General features: G+C 38.7%; 1 protein-coding gene across 2 annotated transcripts; it reads left to right on the forward strand.

Moving 5' to 3' along the window:
- The first annotated feature begins 597 nt into the window (after positions 1–597).
- On the forward strand, positions 598–27,469 carry PUM3 (pumilio RNA binding family member 3). Of its 2 annotated transcripts, none has more exons than XM_065047235.1 (18): positions 598–800; positions 1,179–1,285; positions 3,140–3,322; positions 5,304–5,439; positions 6,165–6,240; positions 7,057–7,150; positions 7,386–7,452; positions 7,979–8,153; positions 9,849–9,952; positions 10,447–10,525; positions 12,206–12,304; positions 13,275–13,328; positions 14,904–14,984; positions 17,689–17,831; positions 18,609–18,831; positions 19,776–19,863; positions 21,812–21,902; positions 27,222–27,469. In XM_065047235.1, exons 1-18 carry the CDS (start codon positions 655–657, stop codon positions 27,349–27,351), a joined length of 2,076 nt encoding a protein of 691 aa, XP_064903307.1. In that variant the 5' UTR covers positions 598–654; the 3' UTR covers positions 27,352–27,469. The 2 variants fall into 2 exon arrangements, with proteins under 2 accessions (XP_064903307.1, XP_064903306.1); XM_065047234.1 differs by having other exon boundaries at positions 762–812.
- Positions 27,470–27,530: the final 61 nt, after the last annotated feature.

Raw genomic sequence — 27,530 nt, forward strand, 5'->3', positions numbered from 1 at the left:
TGCATTAGATGTAAATGCAAGAAAGGTTTTCCCGAAACAAAACACGAGAGACCTCCTGTCATCTTTACAGGCTTGCTCCCCAGAGGGCACTCCCGGATCTGAGCGAGAAGTCGTGCTGATTTCGGGAGACAGCAGTAGATGAGGGTTTCATAACTGTTTTGGAGGGAAGGAGGAAGAAAACTTTGATTGAAGAAGGCTCTTTATGTTGACAACACACAACTCCAGACACAGCTACAGCGCAGTCACTGCAAACCCACTTGTTCTACACGCAAAATACGTTACAGGTTCTAATTATAAAAACAAAAATATGTGCTTTAATTTGACATACAGACAGAATTTCTCTTACTATTGTCCTAAGTCTTGAAACTGCCAGGGATTATTTATGAAATACTAGTTATTCAGCACACACAACTGCTACTGTCAAAAATATATGTCAAAAATAGATGTCAAAAGTAGATGTCAAAAATAGGTGTCAAAAAAAGATGTCAAAAATGGATGTCAAAAATATACAGTGTGTTTGGTATCGTGTTCTGGCTCAAGATATGTATCTGTCCAACACTGCACTGTGATGTACATGTAAAGTGGTCTTAGGGAAAACGTTTGAGATTAAACCAAAACAAGCACCGCTTGCTGTCTAATTTGCTCATTTCTTAAATGGAGGAACGGACGCCGCGGGGAGGCGCTTTACGGCACGCTGCTACGGCACTGTCGCGCGGCAGCGGCCAGGCGGGCCAATGGGGAGCCGCGCCCTCCGGAGGAAGCCGCAAAGCGCGGGCGGGGCGGCACGTGTGGAGCGAGCGGTGGGTCCGGCGGTGGGTCCGGGGCCGGCGCTGGGGGGCGGGGGGGCGCTTAGGGGATTCCCGCGGCCTCACGGCCCCCGCACCCGTCCGCGTCCTCCGGGGCGCTGTCATTGCGCTCGGTCCGGGGATCCCTGGGGAGCGGGGTCACGGCCGCCCAGGCCCGGGGAAGCGCGGTCTTGCCCGGCCGAACCCTCGCGCCCACCGGGCTGCGGGCGGCCCGTTCTCGTCCCGCAGCGCCCAGCAGCGGCCACTGAGAAGGGTTGAGCCTGCTGAGTGTGTTAAGGGGTGTTGAAGGAAGCGCAGATCTGTTTTCCACATGTCGTGGAAACACGGGGAGACACGGCTTCCCGGTAGTGCTGACTCTTGCTCCGTTTGCAGTGTTGCCGCTATGGAAACCAAGGGGAAAAAGAAGTTCGTGGGGAAGAGTGGAAAAACACCTCGCGGAAACGTGCCACACGGGAAAAGGAAATTTAAAAAGGATAAAGGTAAGACGGCAAAGGCTCCCAAACAGGAGTCCTGGACAAGTGATTATTGTTTTGCACAGGCATGCTTGGACTTCGGTTTTTATCTTGGTAAACTTACGTTATTAAAGGATTGGCTTGGTAGATGAGTGAAGAGATGTGGATGTTGTCTACCTGGACTTCAGTAAGGCTTTTGACAGTGTCTCTGAAAAGATCCTCACAGAGGTGCTGATGAGTTGTGGTCGGGGTGAGTGGACAGTGCGGTATATTGAAAACTGGCTGAATGGTTGGGCCCAGAGAGTGGTAATCGCTGTGACAAAATCTAGTTGGAGGCCCGTACCTAGCAGCATACTTCAGGAGTCAGTAGTGGGTCCAGTACTGTTCAGTGTTTTCATTGATGATCTAGATGAAGAGGCAGAATATGCCATCAGCAGGTTTGCTGATGACAGAGGACTGGGAGGAGTGGCTGAAGCACCAGAGGTCGTGCTGCCCTCCAGAGGGACCTCCCTGGGCTGGAGAAACAGGCTGACAAAAACCTCATGAAGTTCAACAAGGAGCGAAGGGCAAAGTCCTGCAGCTGGGGGGACACAATCCCATGCACCGGTACATGCTGGGGAAAAGCAGCTTTGCAGAAAAGGCTCTGGGGTTCCTGGTGATCACAAATTTCAGCATGAGCCAGCAGTGTGCCCTTGGGACAAAGGCAGCTAATTGAGTCCCAGGCTGCATTATGAGGAGTGCTGACAGCAAGTTGAGGGAGGTGTCGGGTTTTGGGCCATTCAGTACAAAGGAGATGTGGACATACTGGAGAGACACCAGTGAAGGGCCGTGAATATGATGAAGGGATTGGACCACCTCTCCTGTGAGGAAAGGCTGAAATAGCTGGGCCAATTCAATCTGGCAAACAGAAGGCTGGGTGGGATCATGTCAATGTATAGAAATATGTGAAGGGAGGGTACAAAGACAAAACCACGTTCTTCTCAGTGGTGCCCAGTGACAGGACCAGAGGCAGTGGGCACAAACTAAAACACGGGAGGCTCCCTCTGAACATCAGGAGACACTTTTTTACTGTGAGTGTGACTGAGCACTGGTACAGGTGACCCGGAGAGGTTTTGGAGTCTCCCACCTTGGAGGTAGTCAAAAGCCAATTGAACATGGTCCTCGGTAACCAGTTTTGGGTGATCATCCTGGAGCAGAATGGTTGGACCAGGAGACCTGCTGAGGTCCCTTCCAGCCTCAGTCATTCCGTGATTCTGTCTTGCATGCAAAGCTATGCTGATGGTATGATCAGATAACCTGGAAAAAGTAAAGTTGAAATGCTTTAAATAGATTGCATTGCAAGCCCTTCAGCTCTATTTGTTTGACCTAAAATACTCCTTAAATTAAAAGTTTGAAGTTGATAACTTTTTGATTCTAGACTTTGCTTTCACACACTAAGAAAAAGTTTATTTGAGATGTGAAGCTATGGTGTTATGAAGCGCTGTAAGTTGAGATTGAGAAGATACCTTTCAGTGTTTGATCTCTTCTGCTTAGAACAGATAATGTCAAAACAGCTCTGACCACAACTGTGAAGAGATGATTTAGGGTTTGATGACTTCAAAGTCAAGGGTGGTGAAATTCTTAATTTAGAATAATCCTTTTTGTGCCTGGGCCATTATACTGCTGTCTGCAAAATAGTGCCTCAGCAAAGGTTCTCTAGGGAAAACTGACATCCAGGGACTGCAATGAAAACCACTGTCTTTAAGTAGCATGTAAGAATTATTGTTACATATATAACTGTTATTACAAATTATTTCAATTCTTGGCTCAGTAATAATCTGTTACTTTGAAGCAACATTAGGTCCAGGATAACATTTTAATTTCTGTTTTGTTGGTTAATAGATTCGGGTCCACCAAAGAAACTTCTTAACAAAGGAGATGAGGAGGGAAAGCCTAAAACCATTTCCAAGAAATTCGTGAAAGGACAATTAAGACCTGGAAGAGGTAGTATCAAACAATTCAAGAATAAACAGCAATCAGAAAAGTTTGCGAAGAAGAGGAAGCTCCAGGATGGTGAAGAGGGAGGTGAGCAGATTTTTAAGCCTGGTTATCAATGGAAAAATAGGTTTTGGGAAATACATTGTTCATCTAAGTCTTCCTCTTTTCCCTTGCCATGTTATCATCCTTCAGAATTGAATGACTCCAAGTTTACTTCGTGTGTAATCTTTGCTGTGGAAAAATTTACTTCACGTGACTGAGCTTGAGCTTGCAGTCATGAAAATCATCAGTTACAAATTTTCTTGGAAGTAAAAAGTAAAGGTGCAGTAATAAATCTAAATAATTGGTGTGCCATCATAAAGCTATGATTATTTTGATGACAGTATGAAGTGGGTAGCTTGAAACTTGCTGTTTTCACACAAATTTGGAAAATGCAGAGTTTTTCATAGGCTGTTTTAGAAATAATCCTCTATTCTAAAAGTACTGGCTATAAAATTTGGAACATAAAAATTCATGAAACAAAGTTGATTATCCTTTTCATTTTTTTTTTCTGTGGTCCAGACTAGTTAGCGCTTCTTTTTTTTAATAAAAAAGGGGGCGGGAGGGAAGATATAATTGATGTTATCAGAGCATTTTACATTTTACAGCTTATTTTTGTGTTTATACAGAAAGGCTAAATAGATGTCTGGTTTCATCAATGTTTACATGGGTTTATTTTGTAACTTTGTTTCTGGTACATGAGAACTTCATGTTGTTCCTTCCTCTGCTGTGAAGCAAAGCTCTACTGGCACAGTTAAACAACACGGTAAAATGAGAAATGGAGTCTTATCTGAGGGATTCTGAGGTTCTGCAGAAAAGTGTTAGTTATTTGAAAAACAGTAGGAGGTGTTGAGTATTCTGCTTTTGTTGTTGCATGTTTGCAGTAGGGATTCACAGGTAATATAAACTAGATGTCTGGAGATTTAATAGCAAGAAAATGTTCATATTAAGCTGTTTTAAAAACAAACAAAAAAACCAAACCCAAACAACAAAACAAAAAACCCACAAAACAAAACACCCAAAAAGCACAACAAAACAAAAACAGATAAAACAAAACAAAACCCCAACAAACACCAACCCTAAACAACACAATGACAAACCTTAAATGTTGTCTGTGAGAATAACAGAAAGCTGGTGTGTATTGCACAGTGTCACTGCTCTGAAAGCAAAGTGTTACTGGTTTGGGATTTTGGTTGTCACTATTACTTTAGGAGAGTGATAGAAAAAATTGTTAATAAGCTTTGTAAAAAGAGAGCTTTGGTTTTGAATGGGTAAGACAGTTAAGTGCGTGCTGCTAAATACCAACAAGTCGTTTGTTGAGGTCTAAAAATTGAAGGCTGGGTCTTAATTGTTCCGTATAGAAGTAATGGTTAACATGACTGGCTTTTGTGAAACTGTGTAATATAAGATGATGGTTTTTGTTAAGGTATGAATAAAACTGAGATAAAATACTTGAAGTTTTTTCATAAGTCATTTGTGGCACTTTCTATAAAGTGACTTTAAATGAGTTTGTTGTGTGGCAATGCATAGCTGAGGTATAGTAAAATCCCATGCTTAAGGGATTTCACTAAATAAAAAGATAAAGCATGTAAAAAGACTTCTTTTTTTTTTCCTTCCTCTGAGATTTGAGATATGTACTTTTTTAGTTAGGGTTCTTTTGAAAGAGGGAGAAGGTATGCATGGGTACAGGATGAACTAATAAGGGAGAATTACCTGGGCAGCCATAGGCTGCTAGGTTCATCTTGAGGCAATTTCCAAGCTATTGAAAGGTTTATGATGCATCCTTTGACAGAGCTTCGAGGAAAAGTTGTTGCTTGCCTTGTTCTTCCAGCATTCTTCAAGTAGAAATTGCTAGCTTAGCATGTATATTAAATATTTACACTTTCATACTAGCTAGCTGGGTAACTTCAGGCAAAGCTCCTGGATTGTTAACCGTTCAAGTTACAGAGCTGCCACGGTTCATACTAATGAAGGATTCCAGTGCTTCTCTTTTACTGACTACAGAAAATGTATTTATTTTTGTCTACAGGGTCAGAGTCTAAAAAGCCGAAGTGGAATGAATTCAAAAAGAAAAGGAAGGAGTTAAAGCAAACCAGGCAACTTAATGATAGAAGTAATTTTGACATAATTGTAAAATCAAAGCAAATATGGGAAAGTGTGAGAAGGTAATAGTAATATTTTCTTTCTTTCATTCCGTGGACTTCTAGTCAGAAGTTGCAAGACAATCTCTTTCTCCTCTTGTAGTTTTATGAAATTGTATTCCCAGAGTGAAACTCTGTGGGTGAATGATAACATTACAGGCAGTCAGTGCTTCAAGCAGAGTGTGGTGATGCATAGTGCTAGAAGTGTCTGGATTGAGCTCACTTGTATTTTAAGCTAAAATTGTAAGTTAATGCTTAAGGAGTTGTATTATTTTTGAATCCTGAAGCACAGAGCACACACTGATGCAGCCTGATCATGCAGAGGGATCACTGTATGAGTTTTTTGTGGAAGTTTATATATGCTCTCTGGGCAGGTGTAATTCTAGAACTGGAGCTCCATATCAGGAGGAGGAGTTGATTTTACTTACTCTGAGTGTCTGTGCTTTGCAGTACTGGCTGATCTTTTGATCTGTAAGCAACTCTGGCTGCAGTTTTAAGTTTGTTATTTTTAATAGTCCTGTTACTCAAAAAAATAGCGATTCTAAAGTGTGGAAATCTGGTTTGGTTTCTAGGAACCAAAGCTGCTTAATTGCATCTCTGTACAGGTTTAATGAATTACAATGTAAATTTGGATTAGCAGGAGCTAACTTTGTTTTGTACTATCTTCTTAATTTATAGATATAAGTGAATCATACTACAAAACATGTGCTTCCTCACTTAAGATCGGTTTACTTTTTTTTTGCTTGTAGGAAGAAGTGTGATAAGGAGAAGCGAGAAAAGCTGATGAATGAGCTACAGAAACTTATCCAAGGAAAAATTAAAAGTGTAAGAAAAACTAATGCCATAGTGCAAAAATTCACAAAAGCTCTAAAGAATGGTGAAATATAAATTAACTTATAATATAGTACTCACCTGTTTTTCCAAAACCTATAGGGAATTTTTTTAACTGTCTAAAAAAGAATGAGGATGAGGTTGAAAAGCTACATTGGACACCTGGATTTCATGGCAGTAGTCACAGTGTCACAGTATGTTTGGGATTGCTGGATTGGGAGTCCTGGATGCTTTGTCTGTAATAAGACTGTTTTGCCAGGCAGCTTTAGTTCAGTGAAATTCTTTGTTAACTGAAGTTCAAAACAGGGCACTTAGAGTTTTGATTAATTACAATTGTTGCTTTGCCACCTTATTTTAGAGAAATTAATGCCCTGATACTTAACTATACTAAAGAGTCTTTCCACTTGATTATTGAAATGTATAAATTTGCAGTGGAATACATGTTGGATTTTAAAGTGATTCTTGCTATTCCATGCTGACATGGAGCTGCATCGTCACACTCCCTCTGAAATGACAAACACATGAGAGAAAACATGATACTATTTCATGGTTCTCTTTCAGTATTAAAACCTTGATGCATATCTGTAATTGTCAGCATCTGCAAGTATTGTCCATGTTTTGTTTGACAGAGTGCTTATAAAGCAGTAAAAAGCACTAAACCTTAATTTGTTATAAGCTGATAACTTTTATAACTGGCATTACGTGCTACTTGTGGCATAGAACTGTATCAGAGAAAAAGCGCATTAAAATAAATTTAGTGCATAATGCTGTTTGAACAGTCTAGGATAATGAAATATCTCTGTCCTGTAGCTGGCATTTGCACATGATTCAACTCGAGTGATCCAATGCTTTATTCAGTATGGTAATGAGGAGCAAAGGCAGAAGATATTTGATGAATTGAAAGGTATGTTATTTCCATTTATGTTTTACCTATATGCTTCTGCATTGTTGTTAGGGTACATTAAAACAAGCCATATTATTTTCTCTTTATTTTTAATTTTTTGAATATTTTTAATTTTCTGCTGAAATGATGCATTGTTCCTAATGAGATCTTAAAATTTACTTAAATAATGGCAGCTGTTTTGTAGAGTTAATGTAGTGAAAAATTAAACCGGCTGAATGTTTTTCCCTTTTTCTAGATAGCCTAGTTGAATTAAGCAAGTCAAAATATTCCAGAAATATTGTGAAGAAATTCCTTATGTATGGGTGAGTATGAGTTGAACTTGCTTAGCTGTTTTGCATTGTTTCATTTCCAGTGTAAATGCTGCTTTTAATCTATAGTGCATGGATCATGAATGAATATGCCTCTGGAAACATTTTTATAATGTTGATGAGACAGGAGAGTGTCTGGTGTTGCTAAGAGCAGTTTTTCCTTAGCAGAAAGTAAAGCTAAAACTGTACATATTGAGGAGAATGGGCATGTTGATCTTTGCTTATGCAATAAACTGGTTCTTAAAAACTTTCTCTGCTTAGTGTTTTAGGAAGGCATCCTTTATTCTGTAGAATTTATCCACTGGTTTCTTTTATTTGCCTCAAAATGCCTTGTGATTCTAGATTCCTGGCTTCCTCACCATGTTTTCATAAATGCCATAAGGCTGATCCAGATGCATATGTTTCCTGGTTTCTGTGCTAAAACTTATTACCTAAGTGTGATTCCAAAAATCATACTATTGATAGGTCAGCTTATCCCTAAAGTTTTAATTCTTGCTATCTATCCTTCCCTGTGAAACAGGACAAAACCACAAATTGCAGAAATAATAAAAAGTTTTAAAGGCCATGTGAAAAAGATGCTCCGTCATGCTGAAGCATCTGCTGTAGTGGAATATGCATATAATGACAAAGCCATTCTGGAGCAGAGGAATATGCTGACCGAAGAACTATATGGGAACACTTTCCAGGTGTACAAGGTGATGTTTCGATACTTCCTGGTGTAAGGTGTTTTAGCATTTAGGATGCTAAGGTGTTTTCGGTTTAGTAATACCTTACCTATCTCACCTGCTATTTCTTTTGATTACATGTCTTTCTGTCAGCTGTCCAAATGTAGTCAAGTTTAGCATGTTTAAATGTTACAATTGCTTGGACATTTCTATTATAGATTAAATTGCTTGGTTTTGTTTTGTTTTCAGTTAGAAATCTAAAATATATTCTGTTCATGTATGAGCATGCTCTGCTCATCAAAGGCAGTCTAATATCATATAGTGGCAGTTATCATAGTGTCTAGTCTGAGGTTGTCATCTGGCTGAGATAAGGTTCAGGCTTAATTCCCATTAATGCTGTAGAAAGCTTTTGTTTCAGAACTGCCTTATGTCTCATGAGAACTGAGTGTGGGCAGAATGTGCCTGTATCTATACAGAGAATGCCATTTAAGCTTTGTTTGTTTTCTATTCCCATGGAGACTATAAGACTTGAGTCCAAACTCTTTTGAAACCGTTTAGTTGTAGATCCTTTCCAGGCAGTAGGAACCTTTTTAAAAAGTACAACCTCCCTTTTTTTGACTTCTGTTTTACTTTCTTTCTTGCTGACTTGGAAGGTTGGCTTCCAATAGAGTCACAATTACTTTTGTTTGCTATAAAGTACAAAACACAAAACTGTGTTTTACACAGTTATTGACTGTACTAGCGTGGCTTTTGCACCCTGGTATACAACATAGCACACTTTTACCCAAGATTTCTCTTACAGTTGTATAAGAAATCAACAGCTTATTTCTGAACTGTGTTGCTGTTTTTTCTTTATAGGCTATTTTTAGTAAAGCATTTTGTAGCACGGTAATAGAAAGACATGTTTGCTGTGTTTGTGGGCTGTAGTTTGTGCTGGAAGTAAAATAGCCTCTGAAATCAAGCACAGTGTTAGCTTCCATCATTCTGGCATTCTTGGTGTGAGTGCTTCAATTAGTCTTACATTGAGGTGCAAACCTGAGATTCAACAGCATATGGTTTTATAAGAAATTACAATGTAATCCTTAACAAGACATGGACTTTCTTAGAGTTTTGAAATGTGTGTTTTACTTTTCTCCCTCCTGCTTCCAACTCTTCATTCCCCATTTGACCCCCAAACAGACTGTTCTTCTAACAACAGATTATTTTACAAGACTTACCAATGTAATTGTTTACATGAAATACCAGGAAGTACTTATGTATTTAAGGTCTATGTTATATATTCCTCCTCTCTGCTTTATTTGAGCTTGAATTTCCTGGGCCTTGATTAACTTCTCAGTTCATTGACTGGTTGCACTGTTGCCCCCTGACATGTGCATACTATCATGCAGGATTTTTGCTGTCTCAGGAATCCCTTAGCACAATGCCAATTTTGTGTATTTTACCTTGTATTTGACCGTCTTGTGAAGAGCTGACCATAACTGACAACAAACAGTTCAAACAACAGAAGTATCTTTTGTTTGCTAATTATTAATATAACTTAAGTACACAGCTTCTGACATTCAAAGTAGATAAGATTTTTACTTTTAAAATTTTAAAAACAGTTTTGCAGAAAATTCATTTTGCTTGTGATGTTGTTTACGAATTTTATTTGAAAAGGGGCTAAATATTGTAAGTTTAGCTCTGATACTTACTGGGAACAATTAAACCTCTATGTGTTTACTTCAGACACCAATTGTCTCAACACTGGATAAAGTGTTAGAAGCTCAGCCTGAAAAGAGAGAGGCCATCTTGGATGAAATGAAACAGATTCTTACACCAATGGCACAAAAGTAAGAACAAAAATTTATTTAAAGTGTGATGATCTAGCATTAATTGGTTTGTTTCTGACATATGAACAGTAATATTGATACTCTTTTCTGCTGTAACATTGCTGGGTCATATAGTAAGAACCTATGGTTTTGTCCAAAGTGTCATAATGAGTGTCTTATCTTAATTTTGAATGCCATTTTTATAAACTGAACTGTCCATTGCCCCAGTGGGACAGTCAGTTGAAATCTCACAGTGTGATTTTCTTCCATATTGCATTATTTGATAAGCTTCTCCAGTGTTTTTTGTGAAAATGTATTTTGATAGGTTTTAGAATTCCTGAGTTTTCATAGAATCTTCCACATATTGTAAATGCTAAACATTGTTCCAGAATGACTGTATTTTCTGCACAGCACACTGCCTAACTTGATAAAATACAAATGGAATATGGATAGCTTATGTTAAAACCATAACTTATGTGGGACTTTTTGCATTATTTTTCTCTTCCTAAATACAGAGAGGCTGTGATAAAGCACTCCCTGGTACATAAAGTATTTTTGGACTTCTTCACTTACGCTCTTCCAAAACAAAGATCTGTAAGTATGTTTTCTTTGGTTTTTGTCTTCTTTTGCCTTTCAGTGGAGTGCTTTAATCCTGTGATGAAAGTGTAACTAGTCAAAAATATGCATCTTACATGTATAAATTTTTACACATCTGGTGATTCCAGATAGATGACTGGGGAGTAGTGTGGTATGTAGGTTTACAGTCACAGTGAACTTTCACACTAAAGCCATAGTGTTTGTTGATATTTGAATTAAAAAAATATAATGGAATTACTTCCATGTCTCCTTTCTCCATGCTAAATGGCCCTTCTCAATAGCTGGAGAATAATTAAAGCCAGGGCTATTGCTTCCAGTAGTTTAGGTTTCCAGCACATAGTTTCTTAACCATTTCTAGCCATTGCCCAAAAACCTCTTGACTAAAATACAATGAGATTGGGCCCATCTCTCAGCAGCCAAAACTTTGTCTTCTGCCTCCTCCTGAACCAAGCATATGGCTTGTATCACCATGTCTATATTAAATTCCACTTTTAAGCTTACCCCAGCCATTCTTGCGAAAACTAGGCCTAAATCTGTCTGTGTGATGTGACATTGTATAAGCTAGTATCCTGCTGGACTTCAGCTGTTTTAGGCTGTGTCCATCGGCCTTGCCCTGGTTCTGCAGTTCAGCACCATTTCACTCCAGGCCAGGTGGAGCTTCCAGACCTGCTGTCCCCTACCTACTTCTGCTGGACTGGACTCCTGAACTCTTGTTATTGTTAACAAAGTGAAGGGTAGTGAGGTGGATTATTCATGGCCTGTTTTGAGTCCAGATCCTACCTAATTTAAAGTTTCTGTGCGTGGTGTCGTGTAATGCTTTGTCAGAGGATGTTTCTGTATTCACAGTCTTTAGTGAATCAGGGGAGTAAGGGTATATCTCTTCCTCTTTGCTTGGCTTTTGTGCAGACGTGGTAGCATATGAATGTTCTCTTTGGGGGCTGGAAACCCCTTTTGTAGATCTGTTCCTACCTGTGGATATACCTAGTTATGCCAATTGTATTGTGACTGAGCAGTTTCTAAATAAATGGTAAAATGCTTGGAACCTTTGACTAGGGAGCGAGAATAAGGTAGGATTAGAAAGGGAGTTAGGTGGGAGCTTCATGTCAAAGAAATCTATCAAAAAGTAACAGAAGTGGTATCTATTATGATAACCCAGGAGGTGGCTGTTTGGTTTGGTTTTTCTTTTTTGGCTGGTGGTGGTATTTGTCAGATGACTTCAGAACCTTGTTCCTTTGGTATGAAGATTGTTTTTTGGCTGAATCTTGCCGTACCTGATTTATATCATCACCTGGCACTTAAATGACCTTTTAGTTCTTTTTGTTTTCTGGCAAATACCATGTATGTATAAACAAATTGCATCACTTTCAAACGGATGGTTGTCTTTGTCTCTTCTGATTTCTGTCTCAGTTCTGAGCACCCTTTCTTGAATTTTCTGTAATGGGACAACTGACAAGCTTCAATACTGTTCTCATCTCACAGGATGAGCATAATGGATGTTGTAGTTTTGAAGGGAGAAAGCTTTTATTATTTACAGATTTTTGGTTCCGTAGAGGCAGTGGTGCTCTCCATAGTATTGTGAGCAGACAAAATGTCCTCTTGCATGCCCTTGCCCACCTGCTTTGAGATTTCTCAAGCCTTTTCTTTCACTTTTTTGCTTTATCACCTTTTCTTCTCCAGGAAATGATAGAAGCTATCAGAGAGGCTGTCATCTACCTGGCACACACTCATGATGGAGCCCGAGTAGCGATGCACTGCTTGTGGCATGGTACTCCCAAGGTATCATTTGGTTTCTGTCTACCCAGTCCTCTTTAACAATAGTCTAGTCTGAGGCTGTGAGTCTGATTGCTCACAAGTCCCTCTGCCAGCGCACATTTTGATGCAATTAAGTATTTGAGACCAAGGTTAAAAAGTGGCCCCACTGTTCCTAGTAGCATATATAAGCAGTAGTTTTTCATTAATCAAGTGCTTTCGTTAGAACTTTAATAGTGGAAGCATCTCCTTTTATTTTTAGCAGAGTTCTTGGAGATGAGACATGAAGCTTTTTCATTGTAAGATTATTGGCCATTCATTCTTCCCATAGATTTCTTAATGCAGGTGGAAGTGACAGTAGGGACAGGACAGTAAAGAAATCCTAATGTGGAACAATGTTTGGCTGTGGCATGAAAAGACTTCAAAAATGTTGTAGGAACCGTGTTTTAGATTTTTCTGCTGATACAGTATTGTGAAATACTTGAGGTGTAACATATGCTGTCATCTTTTGGAAATACTGTAATGCCTCCCATCTTTTTCTCTACTTAAAAAAAAAAAAAATTATTAAAATAGTCTACTTGTTAAAGAGTGAGAAAAAAATACAAAGTTGCTAGGATCTAGGGGTAGTAATGAGTCTAAAGAAGACTGAGCAGTGATTGCAAGAGCCAAGAGTATAAGCACTGAGGAAACTCTGCCAAAAAAATACTGCTAGTGAAGAGGTTTTTTCAAGATGCCCTTTTTGGCATCTCCCATTGGTGGGCCAGACTTATCAACATGTCACAGAACCTCCCTAGGATTGAGTCTTTCACAGTTCAGGTCTAGCACTTTGCAATATTTTTATGTGTTGACTAATAGTACAAATGTGAGATTTTGGCAAATAGCCTTTGCTTTAGTAAGCAGATTGACAGTTATCTTTTTGAAGGTGTAAGTAACCGTTTAGTTATTCAGTATATTGGCCCTATAGGCTCATTTGGGTTATATGTTTTCTTTTGGATAGGACAGAAAAGTAATTGTGAAGACTATGAAGACATATATTGAAAAAATAGCAACGGTGAGTGTTCATTAACTACTTATTTCATAGCCTCTGAAAACACAAGTGATTTCATAGAGGCTAATTTAAATGTGCTTTGATACTGAGAATATCTATGAGATCTTAATAAAACGGGGTTTAAAATAGTGAAGGTGTACTAGATAATATGAAATATACTGAACTTTATGGAATATTTGGACACATAGTGGGAAGCTTCATTTTGGGCACTACATGTAGTCCTAGCCTTTAAAGCAGCTGAATTACTTATAAGTCCTAAATTTTTTTCTACCCTTTTTTTTTTTTTTAAGTCCAACGTTATATTGCTTTTTCATGTAGCTCCTTGGTTAATTAATTCTCCTTGGTTGGGAGTAAAATATAATGTGTGCAGAAGAGGAACAAAAATTATGATGAGGATATCATTGGAAAGGCCATTTGAATGTGCATATTTCTTATAAGATGCTCAATAACTTTTTAAGTCAGGAAGCTTCAGAATTAATTGATGCTGAAGTGACATACAGTGGAGGAAGCCTGTATATATATATATATTTTTTTTTTTCTGAGTAACATGTATGTTTGGAGAGTGCAACACCAATAGAGTAACAATTGCAAACAGATTTCATAGTTCTGGGCAAAACTGCAGCTTTGAAGAAAAGATTTTTAAACTCCTTCCTTTCCTGTTTCCCGTGTTGTTCTGTTTACGAATAGTTGACGTTGTCTCTGTCAGTGGTTTCCAGACACTGAACACGCATCCGCAATATATGTATATTTATGTATAAATTATGTGTGTATAATACTGTACTAGTATATGGTATAAAACATAGCAAGAAATAGAAATTTTAAAAGGATGAGATAAAGATAACCAGTGGTTATTTTTATATATTTATAAGTGGTACAAAATAATATTTTCTTCGTGCACCACAGTGGATTATGTTGTGCATCCCACTTTGGAGATCTAAGTAATGTTACTCTCCATAATTTTCAAGTACCAGAATAAATGAGTTGTTATATTTTATAAAATAAATAGAAACCTGAGACAGTGGGTGGACAGTAGCTAAAACACTGGAGCACTGAAGGTCTGTCTTCACTGTGATGTAGAATCTCACTGACATATAAGTGAATTGGGTTGTGCCTTTTTGGGTGTGCCAGAGACTTGCTCTCCAGCAGTGCAGCAGAGTCTGTATGGCTCAGTGCAGAGACACGATTTCCAAAATGTGGTGTGTCATTTATCTCAGTTTTAAGCAAAGCTGCCATAGAAATAAAATTTGTATGTAATGCTCCTGTAAGGCAAATCCTGTTATTTCAAATGATGATTAAACAATAGGACTAGGTTAATAGTTTGGATGTGATAAAGCAGTACATCAAGTTATAATGCCAAATAAACTTAATCTACCTTTGTTTTAACAAAATGCTTCTCTTAACAAGCTTTGCTTTCAGAGAGAGCCTGTTTGCCTTCTTATTGTGTGAAAGTAGACAGAATGTGTTTGTGGTTCATGTTGTGTCATGTTTCCAATAAACTTTCAGAAATGTTGTTTATAAGTCAATTAATATATTCCTAGAACTTGACTGCATGTGGTTTCTCATGTGTCATCTTTGCAGGGTGAATTTTCTCATCTGGTCTTGCTGGCAGCATTTGATTGCATCGATGACACTAAACTTGTGAAACAGTTAATTGTATCTGTAAGTAATTGATTTTTTCTGACATAGCATCAGTGTGTTTGTCAGGGTATAGGAAGATGAGAATAGAAATCCATCTGCTTTTCTCAAACCATTTAATTCCTTTCCACCATTTCTGTTTCATTTTACTTGTGTATCAGGATTATTCTTTCCGTGGAAGAACTTGGCACCATTTCATATGTTACCTTTAGTCATTTACTTGAATTAGTTTTCAAGCTAGATTCAGTGCTTACTGAAAACTACCCTTTTTGTACATGTTCATTCTGGCAAATGGATGACTGGAATCTCTTCAAAGTCAATATCTTTGTCATAGAAGTTTGAGCTCTGCTAGTATTTAAAGAGATTGAATTGGTGGAAAACTTTAGAATAAAGATGTCACCTAATCAATTTTAAAAGGAAAACCTAAAATGTCAAGAATGTCAGTGCCTAGAATGTCCTTACTGTGCAAACTTATTGTTGTATAAAAGACTGTTTAGCATATTTAGCTCATTTTCAGAAGTAGCATCTCAGAAATTGATACTTCAAGATAAACTAGAGTAAGCTTTCCGGAACATGGCAACAGGTCTGAATGTAGTATACCATGACTTCGAACAAGAAAAAGTACTTGGATACTTGGGGCTGGATGCTGAAACCATTAACTCACATATAATTCTCAAAATTTGACATTTTTACATAGTATGTTCATAACTAAACAATAACTAACATTCTGTATAAAATCTGTGTAATATTTTTATTTGCTTCCAAAATGGAAGCACCCTAGCTGTTTTGCTCCACCAACATGTAATTGCAGAATGAACAGTCAGGATAGTACCATCTAGTTTGCATCTGCTTCGTTTTGGAATGCCCCATTTCCCCACCTTGCTTGCAAAAATTATTAAATTAGGTTTCATGAAGTGTTTGTTGTTAAGATTCTGTTTACATGCAAATTCTATCACTTCTAAGATGTTTTAATCTGTAAATTATCATGAAGTTACATTTTCACACTGATAAGAGACTTCATGGTGTACAATTAGTTTTCACACAAGCAGGATAATTAACGATGTATAGGTTGTAATGTGCTCATAGCAGTACTCATGCTATAGCTTTTAGGACTAATGGGTTGAGATACAGCGTTAGGGATGTGAAGAGGAGGCAAATACTCTCCATGTGGAGAAGGACTATGAGGAGAAAGTGGTTATGATGAGGCCTGCTTTAAAAACTATGACGACTTCTTCCGCTGAGCAACTTTTGGATTGGGTTTTTGTACCCCAGCATGGAGATCTGGCTTTAACACTGTACCTCTCTGATAGGTGTGGAGAGTTGAAAGCATCCCAGTGTGGAGATGGCTTTTGTTTGTTGGGTATATTAGCTGTAATCACAGCTGTGGGTTTTGTTTCCAGAGTCCAGTCTGCAATGCAATAACTTCTGGGCAAGTCCCAAGCAAATAAAACCTGACAGATCAGAGCTGACTTGATATGAGGTCATTGAGGTGTGCCCATACTACATTACCAATAATTTGCTTTCTAGGGAGTTTATTGGTTCAGATAATGTGTTTGGCTTTAGCTGAGCTTCCAAGGTGTCATTTAATTCCTGAATCATCTGTGTTTTTTCCACTGTCTGAGATCAAAGATAATGGAGTGTTTACTGTTTGGTCATCTTACCTCATCAATCTGGACAGAAGAGCAAAGGACAATAAGGAGGAGTGGCCTTCACATATACAGAGTTGACCTGTCTGGGTTTATATAAGGTCAATAACAGGGAAAAAATGTCAGGGAATAGGAAAAAAGTAATGAGAGATCAAAACCAGCTTTTCAGGTGGTGAATGAAAACGAGTAGCAGAGAATAAGGTAGAAGCATCTAGAAGTCAAGCATTGAAGCATACACGATAGAAGACTCCAAGCCTCAAAATTATCTTAAAGAGCAGCTAGACTGCTAAACCACTTTATATAGATTATCATTCTGTCCATACTAAAATTTAGCTTAGGAATGTAAGGAAAATAAAAAAGATTTTGTGGGGAGAAAAAGCAGTGTTTGAGCAAGTCTTGTCTTTTTTTTTTTTTTTTTGTAGTTGTGATAAAACCGATCACTTATGTGGATTGGCAGAATGGCTGGGGATTTTTATGTAAGGGAAGGTTTTAAGCTCTTTCTATCCTTCAAGAAGACTCTTCTCATCATCTCTCAGTCTCCACAATCCAGGACCAAAGAATATTTATAGTGCCTTAAACTTTCCTCTGTGATGGGAACTGTACATTGTGAGCTGGCATGTGTCAGGATTCAGGCAGATTTTAGTGGGAAATCCCTCTCTTTCTTGAAGACTCTAAGTGGGCAGTGCTAGGGAGATGTTACTGACAAGAGTGGGAATGCCTGTGTGGATTATAGTTTCTCCTGGTGTTTTTTCCCAGTGACATACCAGAATGTGCGTTGTTGTTTGTACTTGCATGTGTCAGTGAAAACAGATCCTGTCCTTGTGTAGGACATTGACATCAGTGACATTGATGCATCTGATGAACACATTTTAAACCTTAATTTGTTTTTTATTTCTCTCACTTCTCCAGACTTCCATTCCGATTAGAGGGGTTTTATTTACTTTCACAAGCAGATATGAATCTTAGTCATAGTATGTAGTTTTCTTTTCCTAAGCTTTGCTTTTGAAAAGTAATCAGTAATTACTGATGGCTCAAAACTGTTATTTCATTAATGTTTTGTTGCTCTTTGTTTACTTTTACAGGAAATAAATTCTTCTTTGCCAAATATGATAAACAACAAATATGGAAAGAAGGTCTTGCTGTACTTGCTAAGTCCTAGAGACCCTGCACATTTTGTTCCAGAAATCATTAGGCTTCTGCAGCAGGGAGATGGCAATGCCTATAGGTAACTCAGATATGAGGGTTAAGTTGTTTTCGCTAGAGTCCAGAACGGTTCACACAACGTTCTCTTATGATCAATGTACTTTCAGCTTTTCTTCATAATATATCTAAGTAATGTAAATATATATGAATAATACCTAAGATATGTCAGTCTGTAGTCCTTATTTTTGTAGTTTTGGTTTAAAATTTGTATATGATAATTGGTGACCAGCAATGTTTTGGTGATTAGCAGTTTACCTACTTTGTTAAGGAAAAAGTTACCATGTAGTTTTTGTTTAAGCTCATATGTCAAATTTGGCATAGCTGAAGATTTTAATATGCATTATTGGTGTTTTGAGTTGCATAAAAATATATCTCAAAATCTAGCAATAAATATTGAAATTTGTTCATTTGAATTCAGTCTGGTATTGATGCTTATCAGGGTTTGAAGAAGGAGCAATTTTAGATGTTTAGTGAGCTGTTTGGGAAATACGTCTTGGTAGCTGAGGTAACAGAATAAAGAGAAAATAAACAGAGGTTAAATTATTGTTGTTAACAGAAAACTCTTGAGGTTTACTGGCAGTTAGCTTTAAAAACTATATGCTTTCTCACTGTATGTGTTCTTAAAATGTGTGTCCAACGTGTGCTTAATTGTGTGTGAAACAGAGGGAACAATAATGCTTTATTTTGATGTTCCAGTAGTTTATGGCTGCCTCAAATAGCCCATGTGTTCTGAGTTTCTTGTTGCTTGATGTGTGTACAGAGCAAGGCTTCCACAGTAACATGCTGTCTCTTTTAACAGTAAGAAGGATACTGAACTCCGCCGCCGTGAACTGCTGGAAGCCATTTCCTCACCTTTGCTAGAATATTTGCAAGAACATACCCAAGAAGTGGTGACAGACAAAGCTACCTTTGTCTTGGTTGCTGATATCTTAAGAACGGCTCCTGGTGACATCCAGCCTGCACTAGATGCAATTGCTAGTTTAGCAGCAGAAGAGCTGGTTCCAGGTGGCCGTGATGGGCAGGTAATGTAAAAGAGGACAAGGTGCTGAGGTCTTGCACAGGGTTTGCTTATTTTGTATTACTAAAATGAAGTCTGCTCACTTTTTCCTTTACGTGAGACATCAGCGTACTGCCCTGATGGCACTCGTACGTTAGACACGGTTTCTTTTTGTGGCATTTGCCTTTCATCGTGTATTATTATTGCTTCCGGAGCGGTGAAGGTTTGAGCCACCATTTCGTCTGAGTTGTAGAGCAAGGTACTTCATGATCTTGAATCTTCAGAACTGCTGTAAACAGTTTGTGGGAAGGTAGCTGACAGTCATGTTACAGAGTATGTTTTAACATCACCACTATGCAGTCAAGCGGTTGGTAAATTTTAATAGTTCATTTGGCTGTTTACGCAGAGAGTGATAGGGTCTCTTAGCTTTCAGGTATGTGTATTTCCATGCAAGGAAAGATCTTAGATAATAGCTGTTTGTCCTACAGTAATAGTTGTTTGTCTTTACAGTATGACCTTTACAGTATGACCAACTTTGCCCCTGCCCTATTTTTTTTGGATTAAGCTCTGTCAGATATGTACAGCATACTGTGGTGAATTTTGAAGTCTGTGACAATGTGGAAAGTTTGGAAGCTCTTGTAGAAGCAGCTAGACCTAAATATTCTGCTCAGTAAGCATGAAGTCCTTGGAGGAGTGGATGAAACTTCAGTTGAAAGGATTTATATTACCGAATGTTAGATTGCACGGGGAGGGTCATAAAAAAATAGACTAGTCAGTTTAAATAAGAACTCACATACTTACATTGTTGATATTTGCACAGGTGATGACTAGGTGGATCAGTGTGATGTGGCATTTGAGGGCAGAGTGGATAAATCAAGCAGGAATATTTATGGATAAACATGTAACTGTATTTTGAAATATCATCAGTAAATAATTTGGTTTTGTTTTGGTTTCTTTTTTCCCTTAAAGCTTCACATTGCAGAGCATCCAGCAGGCCATCTAGTTTTGAAATGGTTAATAGAGCAAGATGAAAAGATGAGAGAGAGTGGAAAAGATGGTAAGTTGGAAATTCAGCTTTATTTGATCGATTTATGACTTCAGAGTAATCAGTTATCTGACCTAAAAAAAAAAGCTGCATTTATTTCTTTGAATATACTAATATTTGGAAAATTTGACATATCCGTTAAGGTTATTGCTTCTGTCCTTTTGCTATTGTGAGCTATTATATGAACAGAATGCCATGGATATGTTTGCCTTTTCTGCAAAGCAAGTAGTGGTCTGTTGTTTTGTTTTTTTTTCTCAGGGTTTTGCTGTGTGTTTGGGACAGGGTTCATTTCTGTGCTTAAAACGTCGTGATAGCTTTGCTAAATTACACAGCAATTTAAAGGATAATAATAGAAAAAGTAAAGTCTTTCTAACAGAAGATTTCTTTCATTAGTGCTTATGAGCCAAACGGTAATCTTTACTCTGTTCATTAGTGCTGCTGGGTTGGTGCTTTGTGACCATTATTACAATAATTTGTGCACAAAAATAGGACATCTTTGCCATTTTATATCCCAGAAGGCAGAGATTGGGCACAGATGTTCTCATCTTAATTTAGCTTTTAAAGTTATTTTATTACATAACTATAAAATCTTGTTGTGTGAATCACCATATCCTATTAGAGATTACTTCTTATCATACAAAAACCTCAAAAAACGAAAGGAAGTGGGAGTGACATGGTATAATCTGCAGGGAGCTTCTCTTCTGTGTGTTGGTGGCTTTTTTGTTTGTAGAATTATCATACCTTGTTAAACCTCTTCTTTTTTTTTTTTTTTCCTCTTGCTACCTTCAGGTATCTCCTGTTTCCTTTAAAAATAAGAGTTAGTTGGGCTTTATTAAATGGGTCTGTAAGGAGGCTATTTTGCTGCTTCTCAAGTGAATAATTAATAATGTGCCAAGGGGAAGTTTTACTTGAGTATCTGTCAGAGACTAGCCTAACTGAGACGATGATCGTTATCTGGATTTATTTCTGCTAGAACTGCGCAATTCCCATTTTAACACAAGCTGTTTCCTTTAGTTTCTTTTTCTCCAAAGAGTGCACTGTACAGAATTGTCCTGAGTTTATGGAATTGGCATTAAAAATCAAACAAATTGTTGTCATGTAGGGAACAAGTTGAATTAAAACCGACCTGTTCTTCAGATGGAATTCTGACCTAAAGTGACAGTGAAAAATAGCTTCATTGTTTGTTTGGAGGTTGGAGTTGTTGGGGTTGGGTGGGGATTTTTTGGGCTTGCTTGCTGATAACTTTGCTGAGCATGCAAGTTATAAGAGCAGTTCTCCTGAAGGTCAGTTCTTCAGATTCAGCTGGGGACTTGAGGTCAGCCTAGGTTCTTTCTTTTGTATATGCCGTTAGTGCAATGAATCTGCAAGTCAACTTAAGCTTTCAAAGCTGCTGAAGAAATAGAGCACTGTAACATGAGTACAGCTGAAAGAAACAAAGTTCCTAGTGGTTTTCATGCATCCATAAAGGATTAGCTCAGAAGTTATAAGTAACTTCATCTTCACAAATTCCGTTTCTTCAGTTGTAGAGTCAGATGCTTAAACCCAGCATTTTTCAGCAGAGGTGTGTATGTATTAGTATATTGCATATAATTATCTTTTGTGTTGTGTTGTTCTTACTAAGATCTTTCTTTGGAGTGAATGCCTTCTCTTAAGACATGAATAGCCTTTGACACTGTTTAAGAAAAGAAACTGCAAATTTGCCTGCTTTACGCTAGTAAACTATCACACAGTGCTGATATTGTCTAACTAATTTTAAGCAATACTTGGAAGTAGTTAAACATCTCTAAAGGTATTCATTGCACTGAATAGTCAGTTATTTTCAGAGCACAAAACTTTGTGATGGCTAAAACCATCAAGCTTAATTTTAATAAAATCACAGCAGCAGAGAACTTTTAACAGGCTTTTTTGCATAGAGATACTAATTTTTTTCTTCTCCCTACCCCTTTCCCACATTTTACAGTTTGCTTTGGAAGGACATTGGTGGAACGTGTTGGTGTTGAGAATATGAAGACCTGGGCAGAAGTAAATCGAGGTGCCATTATTCTTTGCTGGTATGTAAGGCACATGGCTATTTCTGAACAGCTAAGATAATATCAGTTGACAACACCAAGTTGCGTGGGAGTGTTGATCTGCTGGAGGGTGGGAAGGCCATATAGGGGGATCTGGACCAGCTGGATTGATGAGCTGAGGCCAGTTATATGAGGTTTAACAAGGCCAAGTGCAAGGTCCTGCACTTGGGTCACAACAACCCCAGGCATTCTGGCTTGTATCAGAGTGACCAGCAGGACCAGGGCAGTGATCATGCCCCTGGACTCAGCACTGGTGAGGCCTCGCCTTGAATCCTGTGTTCAGTTTTGGGCCCCTCACTACAGGAAAGGCATTGAAGTGCTGTAGAGAGTTCAGAGAAGGGAACAGAGCTGGTGAGGGGTCTGGAGCACAAGTCTGACGAGGAGCAGTTGAGGGAACTGGTGCTGTTTAGCCTGGAGAAAAGGAGGCTGAGGGAAGACCTTATTGCTCTCTACAACTACCTGAAAGGAGGTTGTAGCATGGAGGGTGTTGGTCTCTTCTCCCAAGTATCAAGGGATAGGATGAGAGGAAATGGCCTCAAGTTGCGCTAGGAGAGGTTTTGAGTGGATATTAAGAAAAATTTCTTCACTGAAAGGGTTGTGAAGCACTGGCACAGGCTGCCCAGGGAAGTGATTGAGTCCCCATCCCTGGAGGTGTTTGAAAGACATGTAGTTGAAGTCCTTAGGCACATAGTCTAGTGTCAGAGTTAGGTCATGGTTGGACTCGATGATCTTGAGAGTCTCTTCCAACCAAAATGATTCTATGATTATATGAAATTTCTACCAGCAAAATGCTATTTTTTCCTCAGTGTGTTCTCTCTTTCATGCCAGTGGTAAGTCTGCGATGGAACAGGGTACGGGAAAAATTCAAACCAAACTTTCCATAAGTTGTTTCTTGAGCTCAGGCCTTTACAGTACTAGAAAGTAGCTCAGTGTTGGAAAATCCAAAGATTAAAAGTCAAATTTATTTTTAAAATTGTGCTTACTATGTCTTGTTTTACAAGCATAAAATTCTCAAGTGAGCACTGCACAAATAGCAACATTAAAATAATTAACTCTGAAATACCTGTGACTGGTGGCAGCATAGAAGAATCCAGGGGGGTTTTTTGGGTGGTTGTGGTTTGGGGGTTGGCTTTTTTTTCAGGTTTTGTTTTCAATAACACTGCTTTGTGTTGATGCCTTAACTATTAATCCTAAGTATGTCTCATACTGAAGTGGAAAAGTGCTTGGAATAGACCATGCAGAGGCTTATGATGAGTTAACTGGCTCAAAGCTTCAGAGCAGTGAACTGTGCAACTAGTGAGATCAAAAAGACCCCGCAGGAATTGGGCTAACATTAATATTTTCTTTTATCAAATGCAGACAGCTGTGTTAATCATCGCTGTTTTCAGTGTGTAACTACCTGTCAGTGGCAGGTCATAGAAACCCAACATTTTGTCTTCAGCTCGCAGTGTGTGGGCTGTGTTCTGGAACTGCTGGGTCAGCATTGCACTGCTGGCTCCTCACACAGAATTGCACTGAGCCAAGATCAGCAAACAATTCAGACAACATTATTTTAAAAAATAAAAACCTCATCTCCCTGTTTTCCACCCCGCTTCTCCCTCTCCTGAAGTTACTTTAGACTCCTTGCTGTTTGCTTTCCTTCTTTGCTCTTTATGACTTTAGAGTGAGGCTACTTTGACGTCTATGCTCCTTTGCAAGGTGAATCAAAAACTGCTTTCACTAATAGGACTTCTGTTAATCTGAGTTCAATTCTAACTTTGTTTAGTAATACCATTCAGAGCACTAGTGAGAAGAACTGGTAGTAGAAGAGTAGTTGCAATCCAGATATGAAACCAGTTTACACAACATTGTAATAGTCATATGGATCTGGTTGTTAAGACTGTTACGCTGCTAAAATGATAACACTTTTTCTTTGCCTCTGATAACAGGTCTTTAGAATTCAATAAATGCATCTAATGCCTTTAAGTTATCTGATCCTGCTCACAGATGTTCAGTAGAGATTTGTTATTATATAAAGGCTTGTTCACTGACAGTGTATTAATGCTTGGACTTTTTCCCTGAACACAAAGTTGGGGAGATTCATTTAACATGTGGTGTTGCTGGTTTATGTACTGAACTATTATATTTTGATTGTCCAAATAAAGTTGCAAAGTAAATGAGTGGAATTTTTTCCCTGTGTAACACTTCAATAACTGTTCAGCTGTCACTGTGACAGCAGTCTCTTAGTCGCTTTGGAAAACTTACAGAAATAAAAAAACACAACAGAAAACTAGTAATTGCTTATTGGCAAAAGCCAGCACAGGAGTGGTGTATTTTAGGACGTGTCTGTAAGGAATGTCAAGCTTTCGCTCTCTGCTATTACTCATGTCACTACAGGGCGGGCCTTGTGGTTTGTTTCCAAGCAGGGGAGCTTATTTCCCAGATTGTCAGTCAAACATTTTTCACCAATACTGAAACTCAACAGGAAAGAGAGAGAAAAGTATGGGTGAGGAGTGTGTGTTTGCTGGAATTTTAGTTTTAGTTAGAAAAAAAAATGAATCCTTTGTAGATTTAACTTCTCTTGATTGTTGAGGCGTGACGCCCTTCTGTTCAGTCAGCTGAGAACACACGAACGTAACCAGCTGCTTTTGTTCCATTTCCTGTGACACCTGCTTACCTCGCTAGCACATAGTAATTAATCTTGTCTTTGTTTAGCTGCATGATTGAAGCCTGAGGTTACCTAAATCATACAGCAATTATAAATTTGATTTACTTTGGTGTGCATAATAACTGCAGTATTTTTAACATGTAATAGTTGTTGAGTCTCAACTTTCTCATTTTAAAAAATATTCGGATACTTCCCTTGTCATAAAGGAGCTCAAATCCCTCAGACAGAGGTAATTTTCAGGCTCTACCAGTTCTCCCTGAAGCTGTGAGTGATTTTTTTGTTGTTGCTTTCAGAAGCTGTCACTTGTGTGCAGATCTGAAACTCAGAAATTACCTAGACAGTCCATTTGAGATTTTTATCTTTCTAGTTACTTAAGCTTATTCACCACCTGTGAGCAGTTCATTGCATGTGCTTGTTTGCTTGGTTACCTGGAATCCTCTGAACCCTCTCCTTTCATTGACGTGCTTGCCTCTCATTTGATTTGTATAAAGAAATTTGGAGCCTGGTTCTGACCTAGTGCAAGCATGGAGAGTCCTAAGGTAATGAGATGTTGGTCTACTTAGGTTTCTACACCAGACCTCTCCTCAGTACTTTTTAATTTGGCAATAATGTGTTAAATCAGGGTAGCAAATGGATAAAAATGTACCTCGCCAAATGACTAATTGATTTGCGTATGTAATTTCTGTAACACATAAAGTTGTATTTTATATCCACAAAATACATAGGTGCCTGCTTACCAGATCTTAGAAGAACTTTCCTAATAATAATTAAAAAAACAAACAAACAGACAAAAACCCCCTACGTTGGTCTTTTGGCTGTATTATCAGACATGTAGATATTCTACAGGAAGAATAGGGTGTCTTGCAATACCTGTGGATACCAAGAATTTGAAAGCAGCTTTACATGCACAGCTGTTGGCAGATGAAATTCATTTTCAGAAATACATAAAATGCCGTAGAGACTGGCTTGCTACTTTATATGCTGTTTGTCCCTGGTAGTGAACCATGCGAATCTCTCCATGTTAGATATCAATATGTTCAGCGCATCCTTTGTCTGTACTCGTGGCTTTCTTGCTGTTATCAGGGGTGTGTGAGTCACAGAAAAGCTGGAAAGTGTTGCACTCACCTGTGTTAATTCAGTTTTAATGAACTCCTCTTGATTAAATAGTACTGTCATAGCTAAAAGTGCAACAGAAGTTGATGCTAGAAGTTGTTAGTCGTAGAAATAAATCTAGGAATAAAGTAGGTGGAAATAGTTGTGGCGTCAGGGGGGGCGTCCCATACTTTACTGCCTGTAGTCCTGTCATCCAGCACAGGATCTGGAGTCCTAAGGACACAAAATTTAAATCTCACCGTAAGCTACATAAATTTTTTGTCTTAGTTCAGCTTGCCATGTCTAGTCCTTGTTTAAAAAGTAGGCAAGAAACAAGCTTTTAAGCAGCTGCAAATTTGGAACTGTTTGGAAGAATCCTGGGGACGGTAGAGAGTTGCAGTGTCCTGCAGTCTGCTTGGTGCAAGTGTGTGTGTGTGTGTGTTACAGTTTGTTTCCTATCTCAGTTCCTTCTATGCCAGTGCAACTTGTAATTCTGTTCTGCATTGCACACATTGGCTGTAGAAGACATTAAGTTTCTTAGGCAGTATTTACTCATCATTTTGAGGTAGTAAATTAGGTGTGCCATTACCTGTACTGATTTTGTATTATAATCCAAGAACATTTCACTGTTAGCCGAAGGAAAGGGAGAAGGGCAATCACTGCCTAGGCTGATCTGGATAGTACAGAAGCTTTTTCTTTCCTAATAGTATTTTAGAGCTTATGATTAATTATCTTGTTTCTAGGGGACAAAGGTTATCTGGGAAAGCTCGTTTGTTTTCCAAAAGTAGTGTCTAAAAAAGAACACAACTGGTAAGGCTCTGTAGTCCTGCTCTAAACGAAGCATGGAAGTACAATAGCAAAAGTATTACTACTTGATATGTATTAAATGTACTTCCTTGCATCCAGTTTTAGGACCCCTGTTACAAGAAGGGCATGAACAACTGGAGTGAGTTTAATGGAGGGTGACCAACGCACTCATGGGGTGGATCCCTTGGCCTGGGAGGAGAGGCTGCGGGACCAGGGCTGGTTCAGCTGGGAGAAGGGATGGCTTTGGGGGCACTCAACAGCACCCCCAGTACTGGCGGGGATGGATAAAGCTGGGCTCCAGAGAGCAGTGCGTGTGTGGTGGGAGCGCAGGAGGCAGCGGGAGAAGCTGAAGCACAGAAGGCCCAGGCTGGATATAAAGTGAAGCCTTTTTCCCATGAGGACAACCCAGTGGTGGGGCTGGGGCCCAGGGGCGCTTTGCTCTCCCCTGCATTCCAGGGTTTCAGGCTTGAAATGGGCGAAGCCCTGAGCAGCCTGTTCTGACCCAGTGTTTGAACCTGGTTTTGAGTATGGATCTGCAGTTCCTTCCGGTCTCGTTTAACCTGTGTTTGTTCTGTTCTCAGCTGGTGTTTCAGGCTTTCTGGGAAATTTTGCATCTTGTTCTAATAGGAAGTGATAGACTCTGCCCTGAACTATATTATTCCTAAAGAGTTACTGTTTCCTTACATGGGCAGCTTTTCCTATAACCTACATGCTGACGTTTGACATCTTTGTTGTTTTTCTTCTTTTCTTTGTAGCCTTCTCCGGAGCAGTGATCAAAAAGTGGCAAATACAGTCAAAAAAGGGCTGAAAAAGCTTGTCCCAAAATTGAAGCTGAAGAAGGATGTAAAAGGAATAGAAGCGTTACTGGAGAAATTGACTTCCTAGTGTAAATGAAGCTAAAAAGACAATTTACATCAACGCAACTCAGAATTTGTAAGATTTGCACCATGGTTGTTTAAAGAAGCAGTGTCTGCGTTTGTAAATTAAATAATTTTTAAAACAACTTGTCTGTTGTATTAATTCTGTTGTGTGTGGTAAATGGTTGTTCTCAAAGACTGAAATCT

The sequence above is a fragment of the Columba livia genome, chromosome Z, assembly GCF_036013475.1.
Source record: "Columba livia isolate bColLiv1 breed racing homer chromosome Z, bColLiv1.pat.W.v2, whole genome shotgun sequence".
Classification (NCBI taxonomy): domain Eukaryota; kingdom Metazoa; phylum Chordata; class Aves; order Columbiformes; family Columbidae; genus Columba; species Columba livia.

Bases quoted from the DNA above. Each gene is read 5' to 3' on its own strand.
- PUM3 (XM_065047235.1), top strand. From the start codon at position 655: ATGGAGGAACGGACGCCGCGGGGAGGCGCTTTACGGCACGCTGCTACG. The intron at 3,323-5,303 runs GTGAGCAGATTT...TTTTGTCTACAG, and splicing joins CCAGGATGGTGAAGAGGGAG to GGTCAGAGTCTAAAAAGCCG. The intron at 19,864-21,811 runs GTAAGTTGGAAA...CACATTTTACAG, and splicing joins GAGAGAGAGTGGAAAAGATG to TTTGCTTTGGAAGGACATTG.